Source organism: Microplitis mediator, chromosome 1, assembly GCF_029852145.1.
Source record: "Microplitis mediator isolate UGA2020A chromosome 1, iyMicMedi2.1, whole genome shotgun sequence".
NCBI lineage: Eukaryota > Metazoa > Arthropoda > Insecta > Hymenoptera > Braconidae > Microplitis > Microplitis mediator.
Genome location: NC_079969.1, coordinates 21,093,309 through 21,109,098, shown reverse-complemented (window position 1 = coordinate 21,109,098; position 15,790 = coordinate 21,093,309). Strand labels below are relative to the sequence as shown.

The following is a 15,790-nucleotide window of genomic DNA, read 5'->3' as shown; positions in this document are numbered from 1 at the left end:
ATCTAATAATAATAAAAAATATAATTTTGAAATAACCTGTCACATCAATAAGGTTTTGTTGACATTTTTTAATATTGAACATGAAAACGTGCTTGAAAAAAATTTAACAAATGGCGCTCTAGTGGATTTTTTTTTACCGCATCAAAACAATTAATTATTAAAGTTATTTTATAACAGTAATTCTTTATAACGTATTACATACAATTGTCACTAACAGTAAGTACATATAAATATAATTAATAAACTTTTTTAATTGTTGTAAAATTATATTGAGTAAAAACGGTTAGAATGATTTTGTTTCTCATAACCTCTAATACAAATAATAAATCTTGAATAAAATAATTTTTTTTAGATTAATCAACAATGAAATTCACACCGGTATTATATAAAATTCATTTAGGAAGAATGGTTAAACGTAATTGGTTTTTTCATACACGTCAAATATTAGGTGAAAGTGGATCTGAACCTACACTTGCTAAAATGGGGATACCAGTCATTGATCCTGAAGAAATTTTAAATCCACCAAGACCTAAATTAGAGTATTTATTTATTTATATAAACAATTATTTAAGGTCATTCTCAGACAACACGCCCCTCCTCCCTTTTTTTAAATTTTCAACTGCCATGAGAGTATTAAAATTTTATTTCTGAATTAAGAAAAATTTAAACATTGAAAAAAGGACAACTTTGCCGAGATACAGATTTAAAAAAAAATTACTTACAGTTTATATCAATTAGAAGTTATAGGAAATTTGTTAAATAAATTTTAGTAAAATCTTCATGTCAATTGTATATAAATCGAATTTAGAAATTTTGTAGGCTAAGATTTATTTACCAAATTTCGTTAAACTCATTATTGATAACAACTGTAAGTAATTTTTTTTTAAATCTATATCTGGAGGAAATTGTAATTACGTCGTCCTTTTTTCAATGAGTGCTCTAATTTTTTTTCAAGGCCTTTCTCAGACAACCCCCACTTTTTAAAAATTTTCGATGGCTTTCAACTGTCATAAGCGTATTAAAATTTGATTGATTAATTAAAAAAAAATTAAAGCATTATATGCAAAAAGGACAACGTAATTGCAGTTTCGCTGAGACATTGATTTAAAAAATAATTATTTACAGTTGGTATCAATTAAGAGTGAAACGAAATTTGGAAAATAAATTTCAGTAAAATCATGTCAAGTTTATAATTCGAATTTTAAAATTTTGTAGGCTAAAATTTATTCAACAAATTTTGTGTTACTTCTAATTGATAACAACTGTAATTTTTTTATTAAATTTATGTCTCGGCGCAATCGCAACTACTTTGTCTTTTTTTTCAATTAAGGTTTCAATTTTTCTCTTATTAATTATTCAAATTTTGATACACTTCTGACAGTTGAAGGTCATTGCATATTTTTAAAAAGTGGGGGGCACTGTAAAAATGACCTTATTTGATAATAAAATTTTAATATGATTATGGCTGTTGAAAGTTTTCAAATATCTTGAAATTATGGAGGTGGGGGACCGCCTGAGAAAACCCTTAATATTAATGATTAATAATAATAATAATAATAATAATAATAATTTGTTTTAGTATTAATCAATTTTTCGATCGTGATGTTTATCCACGACCCATTCCAATGGATGAGACTCATCCTGGTTGGAAAGAAAGGCCATGCTTAAAGCTTAACACTAATGATTTATTAGTAATGGGTACAGATCAAGCACAAGTATTAACAAAAACGCTGCTTGTTAAAGATGGACTCCCTGATAAAATTGAGGAATCGATAAAAGATACCTCTGAAGAAGTTAATAAAATTGTTGAAAGAATTGTTTATGCCTCAAATATTTTTGATGCTCATCAAGAAAAGTTACCCAAAAGAATAGACCCTGCAAGGCCAGCTTTTGGTTTACCAAGAGACTATGGGCTTACTGATTTCAGAAAATCGTAAATATTTTTTTTTAATGTTAATCCAACTTATAATTTTGTTTTCATGATAATAATGATGTATAATTTTTAATTTAGACGTAATCTATCACAAAAAATGATTCAACTCTGTGAGTTATTATGTGGGCCTTCAGTTGTTTCTGATCGACAATTAGTATACAATGGAAGAACTCAAATACCACTTGGTAACTATTAAAATATTAATAATTACAATAATAATAAACGTTATTTTTGTATTTATTAAAATATATTTTCATGATACTAGCATCGAAACTTGAAGTTTAAATGTCTCTACTGCCAGTCGAAACAAGATAATTTCAGTCCAATACCGCGAATGAATATTAGCAAACGCGTAAATTCTGAATGCCTTCAATCAGCGGGCAAAAACATTCGTGTTTCATTCCTTGGGAAAAAACAAATAATGTTTCTGCCCGCTGACTAAAGGCTTTTACAATTTAAACTCTGATACCTGTCATTTGATTAATAGTAATTTCAGACCATTCATTTTATTTACGTAAATTACAGTCTGACTTTGTACTTAAGTTTTATGAAAAGTAGTGTGAGTAATAAATAGTATTTATAGTTTCTGCTTAATTATAAATCGTAAATGACAATTTACGCTTACGCTAATTGTTGATCACACCATTGGGCTTAAATTAACTTGTTTTTGACTGGCTGCTATTGAAACCTTAAGTTCTAATGCAAGTAATCATGGAAAATATTGTGTGAAACTCAGAATGAAACACGATTTCAGACTGTGTGTGATGTCAGCCAACTTTACCCTGCTCTGAAATTGTTTTGTTTAATCCCTGGTCACACATTATACTATTATACTATTTATTTGTCATAGAAAAAGACAACGATTTAGTCATGTTTAATATGACAGTTGACATGATGATAACAGCAAACAAAAGTTTAACACCGGTAGGAAATTTTGAAGATGTTAAAGACTTAACTTTGCCCAATATTTATCCTCTTAGTCCTATGATTTATTTCCCTGAAGAACACATTTACGAACGAGAGCATTTATATCGTAAGTATTCAATTTTTATTGAATTAAATAAAAAATTTTTAAAATATTTTTTTTCTTAGCTGTACCTACATCATCACCGTGGGTAAATCCTCATACGATATTTATTTATCACGATCAAGTAAAAGTTCAAAATATAACAGAACTACCAGTAACTAAAAATCAATTATTAGCCAGATCTTTGATAAAATCATTTACTGCAGCAGCTTCTTATGCTTATCAAAAATTCGGAACAAATATCAAAGATTTACCTGAACCTATTACAGTTCAATGTGTACAATCGAACGGACAATCATTTCATTTTTCAGTATTTCAATTAAATACTTTAAATATAAGTGGTACTGAAGGTATAAAAAATCTATGGTGGTCTATGCCAGAAATAGATCTTTTTAATAAAGCGGGATATGAAGAAGGAAAACCTTTAGTAGAAGGTTACAATCCAGAAGTTTTTAAAAGGATATCAGCTTTTTATAATAGTCAATAAAATAAAATAAATATTTTTTTGTAAATAATAAAATGTAACAATACAATAAATAATTTTAATAAATTTTGTTTATTTAATTAATCTCTGAATATTATTTAAATGTTAATTATTTAATTTATAAATTAAGCTTATACTTAAAAATTAAATGCATTGTTATAAATATAAATTATTTTGTTTTAAAAAATTTAAGGTAGATAACGATACCGAGTATTGCAATCTCTAAAATAATTATTAATATTAATACAATTTTATTTGTCAAAACTCTTCGGCCAATTAATCGCATTATTTTTCTGGAGGTTGCTAATTCCTGATCTGTTTCAGATAATCTTCTTTTTGTACGTAACAACGTTTCTCTTTGTATACCTAGTTCAGCAACAACTTCTTGACCAATTTGTTCTGTTTCAGCGGCAACTGTTTGAGAACGTGCTACTGACTGAGCTGATCTATCGAGAGTAGCTCGAGTACCAAGCAACGTTTGACGTTGCTCAGTTTCCCAGTCAATTCCGTAATTCATTTTTAATATAAGAATATTAATATTTTAAATGTATAATTTATTTATGGATTAATTAATTCAATTTCTGTTCATCATGATTCATATAATTTTTTTTTTTCCCCTGTAACATAAAACAATATAGACATTTTTAATAATAATAATAATAATAATAAACTTAAAAATAAATTAATTTTACTTAAAATTGTTTGATTACTAAAATCACTGTCATTGAGTTTTCAGCACGAGCTATAGAGTATAACATTACAGTCAAAGAAGAGCACAAACAACAGATATATCAGGATCTCCTGTTTGAAATTGGCAAACTCTAAATTATTATACCGATTAATTGGTATTGAGGATTGGCAACGTCACTTGGCCTGCTGTGCTTGCTAACCATCTTATTAATGAAGCATCGTAGCAGTAACAGAAGGTGCTCAGGGACCACCCTCGGTAGAGACGAATTATCAATAATACTGAAAGTAGCAGGTATCAGACAATTTTGTAATTTTTATAAGCAAGTTACTTGCTAATAAAATACAATTATTAGAATATGCACAAAAAGGCTTTTAAAAATTTTTATGTGAAATATTTTAAAGTTTTTCTATAAATATTTTATTTATTTATTTAAAATAAATAAATTTTATTAAAATCTGCTACTTTCAGTATCATGGACTACCGGGAATAACCCTCTGAGCATTTAAACAAACAAGTAATAATAAACTTAAAAATAAATTAATTTTATTTAAAATGGTTTGATTAGTAAAATCATACCTATGAAAATTTTTCTTATAATTAATTTAATTTGACTTTTAAATATTCGTATTGACGTTGGACAAGTACCTGAAATTTTTAAAATTAATTTTTGATTGTTTAAGAAACTAATTGAAAAAATATATTTCGTGTACTTATTTTATTGATAATGATTTTAATATTAAAGTAATTAAACAATTAAAAAAATGAATAATTACTCATAAAAATATTACAATTATAATTCTTTTTTAGGCAATAGTTAAAAAGAAACGTTACCTTATAAATATTATAATGGAAACATAAAAACTTTCATTAAAAAAAAAAATTAATATTTTTACTTGAAGTAAATTAATAATTAATCAGCTGTAATGTGACATTTTTACACAAAATAAATAAACGTATAGTGAGAACAAAAGTATCCAGCAGGTGCTGCACTCTAGGAACTAAATTTGTAATTAAATTCAAAATTTTTATTTAGTCAAGTGTATTATTATTTATTTTCTAATCTTAAATATGTAAAACTTCAATCAATCAAACAATAAATAACACTAATCAAGTTTTATATATATTTTTTTTTATTAACAATGGAAACAATCATACTTAATTAAAGAATAAATTCTAAAACTAAAATGATAATTATAATTTAGATTATGATTAAATTCAGCAAGATGTTATGTATCTATATATATTTTAAAAATTATAAAAAAAAAAATATATTGTACATTTAATAATGCGTTAGTGTGACAATAAATAATTCTAATTATCCAAACATCATAAGAGCAAGAAGCCTCTTTTTCCACCGAAGAATACGCATTGCTTTCAACATGAGTAATTCCAAAAAAAGTTGTTTTTTTCTATGAAGAATTTCTAGTTTTGTCTCCAATAAACTTGGTTGTTGGGGGATCCATTGTGTATGCTGTGTAATAAAAATACATTTTATATTTCGCGTTACTAATTCCAAAAAAACTTATATTTTAATACGCTCTTTTGGCTTTACGAAACTCTACACTGAGAGAATACAAATTAAATTCGAATAATTATATTTCTTGTTTCCGTGAATACTCAAGATAAGTCATTTTTTTCTAAAATGAAATTGATGCTCTTATTTTAAGAAAACTGTTTCTTCCCAGGAAAAAAGGATTTCTTAATAATATATTTTGTATTTTTTTTTTATTGCTAATCATATTGTAGACATATTCGAAGTCGGAAAATTGGAAAATAAATTTTGAAAGCCAAAAGGGCGTATAATTTAAGCTATATGCACGTTTGGATTTTCGATTTTTTTTTTTTTTAATTTTTAGCTATAAAATAAGTCTACAAAACGATTGGCAATGAAAGAAAAAATTATACGCCATTTTAGTTTTACACTGAGCGAAAAAAATGTATGTTTACGAGAAAAAATGCTTGATTTAAGTATTTTAGTTACTTAAATAGTGCTCAGTAATTATTTTCTTTAATGAAGTAATAGTATATTGCATAGTTAGGATACTAAGATAGTCTTTATGTGGTGAGGGCAATGTTTTCAGCAAGAGTCGTAGGGTTACATGCACGGGCCGAAGGCCTACTATGCACTATATTTTATTCAACAATTGCCTGATTTACGCGATTAATGACAATCTGCGAAGCAAAGTCTGTGACTGTTCACCGACACGGTGCACCCACAAAATTACAACAAACCATCGGCTTTATAATTCAGAATTCATATTTAATTGATTTAAAATTTAGTCGGATGTTGTAATTATTAATTTCAATATTTATTAAAAAAATAAATACAACACAACTACGCGGTATAACACACTCCCCATATGATGAATTGAAGTAACAGTAACCATATTTAGTGTACTAGCTGTTTAACATGGGTTTTGACAAAACTTTAAGTCGTTCAACGAGTTCTTACGATGTTTAATAGATGGAGCTCAGTTAAAAATCTTGAGACGCGTGGTAAAATGTCATTTCACCACTCACTTTTCCCAACGCCGGTGAAAGTCGAGGACATCTATTTTGATTTTACTCAACTTCTTTGCACCGGTCGGGAAACAGCCGTTTAGGGCTCGCAACGCAGACGTCATAAAGCGCGCAAATCAGGCCTGCGTTGAATAAAATAATTTTCATGATACCAGCATCGAAACTTTAAATTTCAGTGTCTCTACCGCCCGTCGTAACAAGCTAATTTCAAGCCGATGCGGCAAACATCCGAGTAAAAACAGAATTTAGCCGCACCACCGCCGAAACACCGCTGCACCGTGACTCTGACCATTTGAATTTTTTTTCGGTCGCCGAAGTACCGCCGCATCATAGCCGCGACTGTTCAAGTAAAAGTGGATTTGCCGCACTACCGCCGCATCACCGCTGTACTTAATCCGTGATATAGATTTAAATTTACTTCGCCGCACCACACAGCTGTAACATATCATTCTCATAGGCATATGCACACACACATATATATCACATTTGATCTGAGACATTTCTTACTTTACTGCCCTAGATGGATAATATACTATTAATATATTTCAATAGTGTATTTATTAAGCTTAACAAACCTACATGCATATCTTTATTCATAATCTCATTAAAAATTCATCAAAAATAGCTTCTTTTTCCTACACCCAAAGTAGAATACTGCCTTAAGTAAGAAAATAAAATACTCGAATAGAGTAATTATTTTACTTCATTAAAGAAAATAATTGCTGAGCACTATTTAAGTAACTAAAATACTTAAATCAAGCATTTTTTCTTGAAAACATACATTTTTTTTTCTCAGTGTAAAACTAAAGGGTGTATAATTTTTTTTTCATTGCCAATCGTTTTGTAGATTTATTTTATAGCTAAAAATTGAAAAAAAAGTTTTGGAAAGCCAAAAGGGCATATAGCTTAAATTCTACACCCATTTGGCTTTAAAAATTTTTTTTTCAATTTGCAGCTTTTGAATAAGTTTACAATATGATTAGCAATAAAAAAAAATTATACGCCCTTTCGACTTTAAACTTAGTGACTAAAGCCAAAAAGGCGTATAAAAATACAAGTCCCTTTGGAATTAGTGAGGCGATTTATCTAAAATTGAAATATTGTGATATAATAAATACTTGTGTTCGTGGTGGTGGTGGTGGCCGTGGCGGTGGAGGTGGCGGTGGTGGAGGTGGTGGTGGTGGTGGAGGTGGTGGCGTAGGCGGCGGTGTCGTCGGTCTTGGAGTCCGCGGAGGTCGTATTGTCCGTGGCGGTCTGGTTGATCGTGGAGGGCTCGTTGTTCGCGGCCGTCTTGTTGTTCTTGGAGGCCTTGTTGTTCGTGGCGGTCTGGTTACTTGTGTCGGTCCTGTTACTGATGGCGGTTCTGTAACTTGTGGAGGCTCTGTTGGCGGTGGCGGTCCTGTTTGTCGCGGCGGTTGTGTTGTTCGTGGCGGTCGTGTTGTCCGTGGTCGTTTTGTTGTAATTGTAGTTCTTTCTGTTGTTGTTGTTGTTGTCGTTGTCGTTGTCGTTGTACTCGTCGTCGTCGTTGTTGTTGTACTAGTTGTTGTTGTTGTTGTTGTTGTTGTTGACGGGTCGGTGGTGACAGGAAGGTCTACGATCTGAATCGGCCTGTAACAAATATCATTCTAACAAATAACATAATCATGAAAAAAAAAAAAAATTTGATTATTTCTAACGATTGATATTTATATTTTACCAGTATCCTTCGATATTTATTTGGTTTTATTTCATTATCATTCGTTACATCTGATTTTTCTTGGATATTTGTATTATTTTCAGATAATATGAGAACGCTATCTTTATTTATTTTTGATTCTGGTAAACTTTCTGAATTGAAATAATTTATGTTAGATTTTTATTTTAACTTAATACTTTTACTTGATATGTTTTAGTTTAAATTAATTCGTTAATTAAAATGTTAAATCTATGATTATTTTCAGATAGTATTAATTGTTATATATTAATAAGACCTGTTTGCGATGAATTAATGTTGGAACATTGATTTTTATAAATATATTTTAATTCGTTATAAGCCGATTTAACCATTTCCATTGGAGTTTTTAGTATTTCACAAGATATTGTAGCTGAACATATTCCGGCGCTACCCATTGAAAAACGTGGCGTATCCTCAAAAGGTCCACGAAATGTTGCTATGATATCAGGAATTTCGTTTTCAGCAGCTAAAAAAAAAATTATCTATTTATTAATTTTAGTAAATTATAATAACAATATTGATAAATAAAAATAATTGCTATATTAATTTTTTTAAGTTATTTATCCCACCATTAACTAAAATACAAATATTATGAGTAAAAAAAAAGACAATAATAAAATATTTAAAAATGGTCAACATTTGGTATATAATAAATATTATAATATATCGTATATGTTCTCAAATGTTCTGTAGCCTACAAGTATCCAGACTCGATCAAAGCCGTATTCGTTAATATACCGATAATAATTTAAAGTCAAGATATGTCATTTATACTTATTAACAATTATATTTTTTTATGCTTATTAAAATCTTATTGTTTTTTTTTATGTTTTATAATGTCGTTTTTTCAATGTTGAAATATTGTTTCTTTAATTTAAATTCTTTCAATCGTACTTTATAAAATAATATTAACTATTACATTATAAATATATGAGAATGTCCTTTATAAATGGATTAATTTTTCATTTTATTGTTTTTACTTCTAATAAAATTCTGACAATAAGAAAAATTACTTTTAACATTTAGGCGCTTATTTGACTCAAACGTTCCAGTGATAAATTTAGTTTTTTTTTTTTTTTTTTTTTTACATTTACATTTTTTTCTGAACAAATTTATTAATTTGAATAAATTAAGTCTCAGAGCCGCGTGTAACAAAAATTATTGAAAAAAATTGAAAATGAAACTTTGCACTTTTAATAAAGAGTCAAAAAAAGTATACAAAAGAATCTGAAAACGTTCATTTATAAGTATTTTAGGTCAGTTGTTTTTTAACTTCCGGCTATGAAAATTGAAAATTTTCAAAAAAAGGAAAGTTATTGGTTTCGGTCCGATTTTCGAAAATCGAGTTTTCATCAGATCTCGACATTTTGAGATCCTAGGAAGCTATTCTGACCATTTTTTTCTTTATATTTTTAGAAGTTCAAAAATTGTTTAAAAAATTTTATCATTGTGTCAAGTTTCGAATAGTCAACGCTTTTTTAACCTTTCTTAACGATTCTTTTTACTCGGGGTCATTGTTTATTGATTTTAATTTCTTGTTTGTTTAAATAGCATGCGCAGATAATTGTTTTTACCTAAACGTGAAAAATTTGTAAATTTTGTTAATATGTTGGAAGAAAATTGAATTTACAAATAACTACATATTTCTCAAGATATTCTCATAATCTTATCGATTAAATTTATTTCAATGTCAAGCTCTTAAAAAAATAGTTTTCTGATTGATTTTAAGAGCTTGACATTAAAATGAAAATAACTAGAAAATAATACGGAATTTTGAAAAACTTTATTGGTAAGGATTTGTAAGGAATAAAATTACCTACAAAAAAGTTTCTATAACATTTTGTGATAAGTCTGATAGTTTCGCCGGGAAAGTAAAAAGATCTCAAAATTTACTATAAATTTGACTTCAAGCTCAAATAACATTTGAACAGATGGATTTATCAAAAAAAGATAAGGGATTTTTTTTTGTTGAGCGTTCAATTTCCTACAAAAATATTTATAGCGCATGAAAATCCGTTGATTGGTTTGTGAGCTAGAAAGTTCTAAAAAAAAAATTTTTTTTCCCATGTTATTTAAATGGAAAATAGAAATCTGCGATGCGTGACCTCTAAATATTAAAATTAAGAGCTCTGGTTTTTACAGGCGTCTTTTTTCAGTACTCCGAAGATACTTCAATGCGGGTATCAAAAAAAAAAAAAATAGTCGATTTTTTTAAATCAGCCCAATACATATTTATGATAAGTTATCAACCTTTATGTTTACCAAGTGTAGTTACTGATCTTAGCCTACAATCTCTTTAACGAGCAAAAGGTATACGCATTTGTCGATAATTTTAACAATAATTTTTTTTTGTTTTCTTATCCTATAATTTAGATTTATATGACCTGTATACGACGACGATGGTGAAACAACATATAAATATATAAATAAATAAATTTTTTTTATGAGTTGTAATTAGTCATTAGTAAGCTTTTAAATAACGTGCTAACTTGGCTGAAGATGAAAAGTTTTAGCCAGTATTATGTTCAAGCATCAAAATTATAACCAGTAAAATTTTATTATTTCTCTATTAAAAACTACCCAAATTTGTATCCTTGAAGGATAATAGCAAGAAAATATATAAAAAACACTCATAAATATTTGACGATAAGATTATATTATATTGTGGAGTAAATTTTTTTTTTCACGACCAAAAACATAAATAGGTATACAACTAAATACTCATAACTTTGTAGAAAATAATAAATAATAAAATATGACAGTGACCTTTCAAATTATAGTCATAAAAATTTAAAGCCCAAACAGATCGATTTAATTTTTAAATGGAAAATATTTTTAAAGGCTTATCAAAAATTCATATTTTTGGGATTTAAAAACCATTATCTTATAACTATATTTATTTTCAATAAACAATCGATTCATGAGCCAAAAATTCTAATCGCTTGCAAAAAAAATTTTATGATGACTCAAATTTTTGATTTTTTATGATCAAAAATAGATGGAACTGCGATTCTAAATGTTATTTTCATTAATTAAAATTTTTTTTTTTACCATACATATGTTTTACTAAAATAATTACAGCTCGCCAAGTGTGAATATATCGAAAAAAAATTCATTTCAAGTCTTTTGTTTATGGTCTGTTTGTTCGTGATGTCAATAATATTGAATAAAAGTAAAACTCTAAATCATTGAAACGAGAGTGTAGAGACTTTGCCATTCGAAATAAAAGAGTCTGCTGTAGATATAACGTGTATTTCATCATATAATAAATAAATATATGTAATAAATATAAAAAGAAAAGGAAAAGAAGATGTGAAGCTTAAAAAAGAAACGAACGTTAAATGAAGCGGAAAAAAGTTGATGGTTATATTCAAAAGTTACGATTATGAAGTATATGGGAAGTAAATATAAAAGTGAAGTTGTATATTTATTTTTTTAGTTGTTGTATTGTAAGTAGAGAGGTTTTGTGGAGTGGAGCGTCGTCAAGTAAAAAAAAAATATGCGGGATTGCGCGCGCAATGGCTTTGTCTGTACAGTTGCGCGGTGGGGGTTCGCGAGCGTAAGCCACGAGGGGGCAATGGAGGCTATGGCGGCACGACCACGAGAGCACACGAGAGTCTTATGGCGGACGAACGGCAACTGCGTCCTCTCAGTCGGCCGCTGAACTCCGCGCGGTATTTTCTCGGGTGCACAACATTCGCTTTCTTTTGTGTCGTGTAACAACTTTTTTTTTGTTCTCAACAATTTTTCACGTTCGTGACTACTCGTCTTTGTTTTTGCACAATAAAATATTTTTTTTCTCAATATATTTGAATTCATAACTTTAATTAACATTAATATTTAATTAATAGAACATATTAATAAAATGTGTGTGATTCACATAAAAGTTAATTATTAAATTGACATTTTAAATTTGTAAATTTGTTTACTACATATTTGGGATTTTTCATTATCTGGCTCTACATATCTCTTATTGGATAATCACAACAACTTGGAGTGAACTTGCTGGTAATATTGGAGTTTTGAGTGACGCCTTGAAAACGTCTTGAAAATCGTCTGTATGGTGAGTATTTTATTTTTTATTTAAATGTAAATACTGCTGAAAAAGCGCGGGATTTTTAAATGTAAACAAAAACAAAAACAAAAAACATTCGTGATGAGACTTAAATATTCAAAGTATATATTCAACTGTCAAAGCTTAATAATTACTCAACTTTTTATGGTGTATATTGACATTATTTGCTGTTCGATAACAATTGATTAATTGTTTGATGCAAATCATGAAAAAAATGATACTGAACTTAGCCGGCAACTAATTATTTTAGGAATTTTTTCAAAACGATAAATATATTTTTTTTTCTTTTGTAAATGATTTGTTGAAAGAAAAATCCCATAATTGTTAATTGTCTTCTAACTTCAGGATCATAAAATAAAATAAAAAAATAATGATGAGTGTGAATGTAGCTGACAATTGTCAATTTTTTAAATTTTGAAATAAATAAAATGTAAGTAGATAAAAATAAAAAAATAGTGAGTGTGAATTAAGCAGATATGAGAGAAATTTTTAATTTTAAATAAACGAACTAAACAATTAAAAAGATAAAATTTTAAAAAATGCACGTACTGATTTTTAAATTTTACACAGAAAAAAAAGGATTTCTTGGTGCAAAAAATTTTTTCTTTTTTGGAGCAAGAGAAAATTTTTTGTGGCGAGAATGAAATTCTTGCAACAAGAAATTTCTTTTTAGTCTTAAGAAAATTTTTGCCTTCAATTCATAATGCAAAATATTTTTTGCGCCAAAAAAACGCTTTTTCTGTGTATAAATGTGAATTTATTAATTTATTTTCGACTTACATTTTATTCATAACAGGGATCCCTACTTTTTTCTCTCTCGCACTCAAGTGGGTGAGTGGTATATCTTTGTTGCACCAATACAGTAACCAGGAACTTTGGCCAATATCAAAAAATTAAAGCGCACTTCGCTAGATTAGACAGTAGTGAATCGATGTGCAGTCTGTAGTTTATATTTAGACATGTTGTTTTAGAGAAAAATTCAGCCGAAAATGTATGATAGCCCCTGTTATTTCAAAATTATAATAATTGTCTCATATCTGCTACATTCACAATAATAAAAAATGCGAAATTAGATTTATTTATTTCAAATTGATAAGTTGTCTCACATTTGTGACATTCACATGAGTACAATAATAAGCGTGAAAATGTAGCTGACAGTTGTCAATTTAAAAAATTTTAAAATAAATAAATAAAATGTAAGATGAATAAAAATTTGAAAAATGCGCGTTTAGATAATAGAAAAATCAATACGCGCATTCATTTAAATTTCATTATTTCAATTAATTAATTTATTTATTGAAAATTTAAAAGTTGTCTCACATCTGTTACATTCACATGAGTAAAATAATGTGTTTTCTTGCGCCTGGAGTGCAGTTGTTTCAACCTGCCTTTAAATTTCTTTATATATATATATCGACAGTACTGCATGTTATATTAAATTAAATATAAATATATTGATATACGTGTGGTCGAGTCACCGAAAGAAACCGGGTGGAAAGTGATATGAAACTATATAAATTATTGCATATAAACTAGAGTCCGGTGAGTGTATATTGATTCGCATGACTTACAATCAAATGCTTGACGCCTTTGACGACGTATTGAATAATATATCTATATATAAATATATGAGTAAATCAATTATCTATATCGGTATTTTATATTGTATTGATATAATACTTATATTAAAATTTGCGCAATAATACAAAAAATTTTTTTGAAATGTTAAGTAATTTCGCGGTCTAGAGTGAATTTAGTATGATTTGAAAAGTATACATGTAAATTTTTTATTAGTTTTTTATGTACAGAGCAATAACAAATCAACTACAATTTTGTGATTAGATGTGAAAATGTCTAGAGAGCATAAAATTTTAATTTATAATTATTCAAAATATAATTATTTAATAATTTGTTAGCGTGCATGTGTATGAATTTGCGTGATATTTTTTAGTTTTATTTAATTTTAATTATTTTTTTTTAATACTTTTCATCGTCTGTTGAATATAAGTGAAATGAGTATGCATAAAAAAAAAAAATTAACGATATAATTATAGTTATTTTACACTAAATAGGGACATCAGGATCAACAAAAGTATAAAAGTTAAAAAAATCTGACTTTTTAAAAATAAACAAAAAGTTTAACTCAACAGATAATATCGTACTAGTTTATCTCACGATTTCCGGTGTTAATCACGAAGGTCTGAATGTAAAATATGATTTACTCTCTACTCTCTTATTACTGACGAAAACAAAACTGAAAAATAAAAATGAATAATGAAAAACAAATAAACGTAAAAGAAAATAATAATGATAAAAGTTCTATAGATACTTTTTTTTATTGATATGCATAATAATAGGTTGAGTGGTGAAACCTTTCGTCAAACATATTAATTACCGCATTATTATTTATGCAATTATATGGGTTCTGACAGTTAGAGCAATGTCTTTTGTCCTTTTCTAAAGTATTCATACATTGATATATTAATGAGGGTAGTAAAAGCTACTGCTGTTGCTGGGGTTCGTAATTCAATGATAAATGTAACGGTTGTTTCATTTTAAAGTACCACTTTTAATTTATAACGAACAATTGAAACCGACATGAGAACTGTGCGACAATTGAATAAAAAAATAAAAAAGGGTGATGGAAAATTAGACGGCTTGTCGTTGAAAACGCCAGTTTCGACCAGTGCCAGCTCCAAACGTCAAATGTCGCAGTACGGCAATCGATATTAGCCGCTATAAAACTGTTGACGCACCAAAAAAATATTATTTTCACTGCCCGAATAAATATGTACCTAAATATTTTATTAAATTCAATCAAAAACTTAGTAGATAATTGTTTTTCGTTTTAAAAATTTTTAGTTTCTTTAATTCAATTAAGCGAAATAATTTATAACTTATAACTTCCAGTAAGACTTGTAATATTTATTTATAAATTTTCCATTGAAGGATATTTCGTATTCCAATAGTTACTCAATTAATGTCCCACGTTTGTACATAAGGAGTGTCCCTCGACACCTCCGGAGACTGCAATATCCGCAGCGCACCTCTCATCACGCCCGAGAGAGTAACAGCACCCCCGCGAGAGTGATTCTTCTATTGTTCGTGCTCGTCCAGTGAGTCGTCGTAAGTTTTTAGTCCCATCTCTACTGGTCTTTTATCTCCTTTAGTCCTTTTTAGTCGCCCTCAACTGATATTACGACCACTAACACCATCACTGTACTTTCTTTCATATATATATAAACGTCAAACAAAATGAAAGGGGAACTTTTGAAAGACGCGCATGGCTCGACACAATCGATTGTATCTTACGTCAAAGTATTTTCTAGTGAGATATTACGCTTTC

The 15,790-nt window shown here is 28.3% G+C and overlaps 4 protein-coding genes across 10 annotated transcripts in view; 2 read left to right on the top strand and 2 right to left on the bottom strand.

Moving 5' to 3' along the window:
• The first annotated feature begins 76 nt into the window (after window positions 1-76).
• On the top strand, window positions 77-3,458 carry LOC130678251 (39S ribosomal protein L37, mitochondrial). The gene is made up of 6 exons (XM_057485361.1): window positions 77-216; window positions 353-539; window positions 1,580-1,933; window positions 2,012-2,118; window positions 2,784-2,966; window positions 3,026-3,458. Exons 2-6 carry the CDS (start codon window positions 364-366, stop codon window positions 3,445-3,447), a joined length of 1,242 nt encoding a protein of 413 aa, XP_057341344.1. The 5' UTR covers window positions 77-216; window positions 353-363; the 3' UTR covers window positions 3,448-3,458.
• A 45-nt stretch (window positions 3,459-3,503) lies between these two features.
• LOC130678253 (vesicle transport through interaction with t-SNAREs homolog 1B) lies at window positions 3,504-5,098 on the bottom strand. 6 transcript variants are annotated; one of them, XM_057485365.1, is made up of 4 exons: window positions 4,967-5,089; window positions 4,712-4,780; window positions 4,137-4,413; window positions 3,504-4,061 (listed from the first exon to the last, which is right to left on the bottom strand). In XM_057485365.1, exon 4 carries the CDS (start codon window positions 3,959-3,961, stop codon window positions 3,614-3,616), a length of 348 nt encoding a protein of 115 aa, XP_057341348.1. In that variant the 5' UTR covers window positions 3,962-4,061; window positions 4,137-4,413; window positions 4,712-4,780; window positions 4,967-5,089; the 3' UTR covers window positions 3,504-3,613. The 6 variants fall into 6 exon arrangements, with proteins under 6 accessions (XP_057341348.1, XP_057341349.1, XP_057341350.1 ...); XM_057485366.1 differs by having other exon boundaries at window positions 4,137-4,265; XM_057485367.1 differs by having other exon boundaries at window positions 4,137-4,245.
• A 250-nt stretch (window positions 5,099-5,348) lies between these two features.
• Window positions 5,349-9,884, bottom strand: LOC130673380 (proteoglycan 4-like). Its single transcript, XM_057478372.1, has 5 exons — window positions 9,875-9,884; window positions 8,626-8,835; window positions 8,332-8,482; window positions 7,774-8,263; window positions 5,349-5,606 (listed from the first exon to the last, which is right to left on the bottom strand). The coding sequence occupies exons 1-5, from the start codon at window positions 9,882-9,884 to the stop codon at window positions 5,451-5,453; spliced, it is 1,017 nt and encodes a 338-aa protein (XP_057334355.1). The 3' UTR covers window positions 5,349-5,450.
• A 2,104-nt stretch (window positions 9,885-11,988) lies between these two features.
• The window catches only part of LOC130678329 (probable serine/threonine-protein kinase dyrk2), a 130,480-nt gene continuing 126,678 nt past the window's right edge, over window positions 11,989-15,790 (top strand). For both annotated transcript variants that reach the window (XM_057485514.1, XM_057485513.1), the window contains exon 1: window positions 11,989-12,432. The gene's annotated coding sequence lies outside the window, so the exon portion shown is untranslated. The remainder of the gene's footprint in view (window positions 12,433-15,790) is intronic.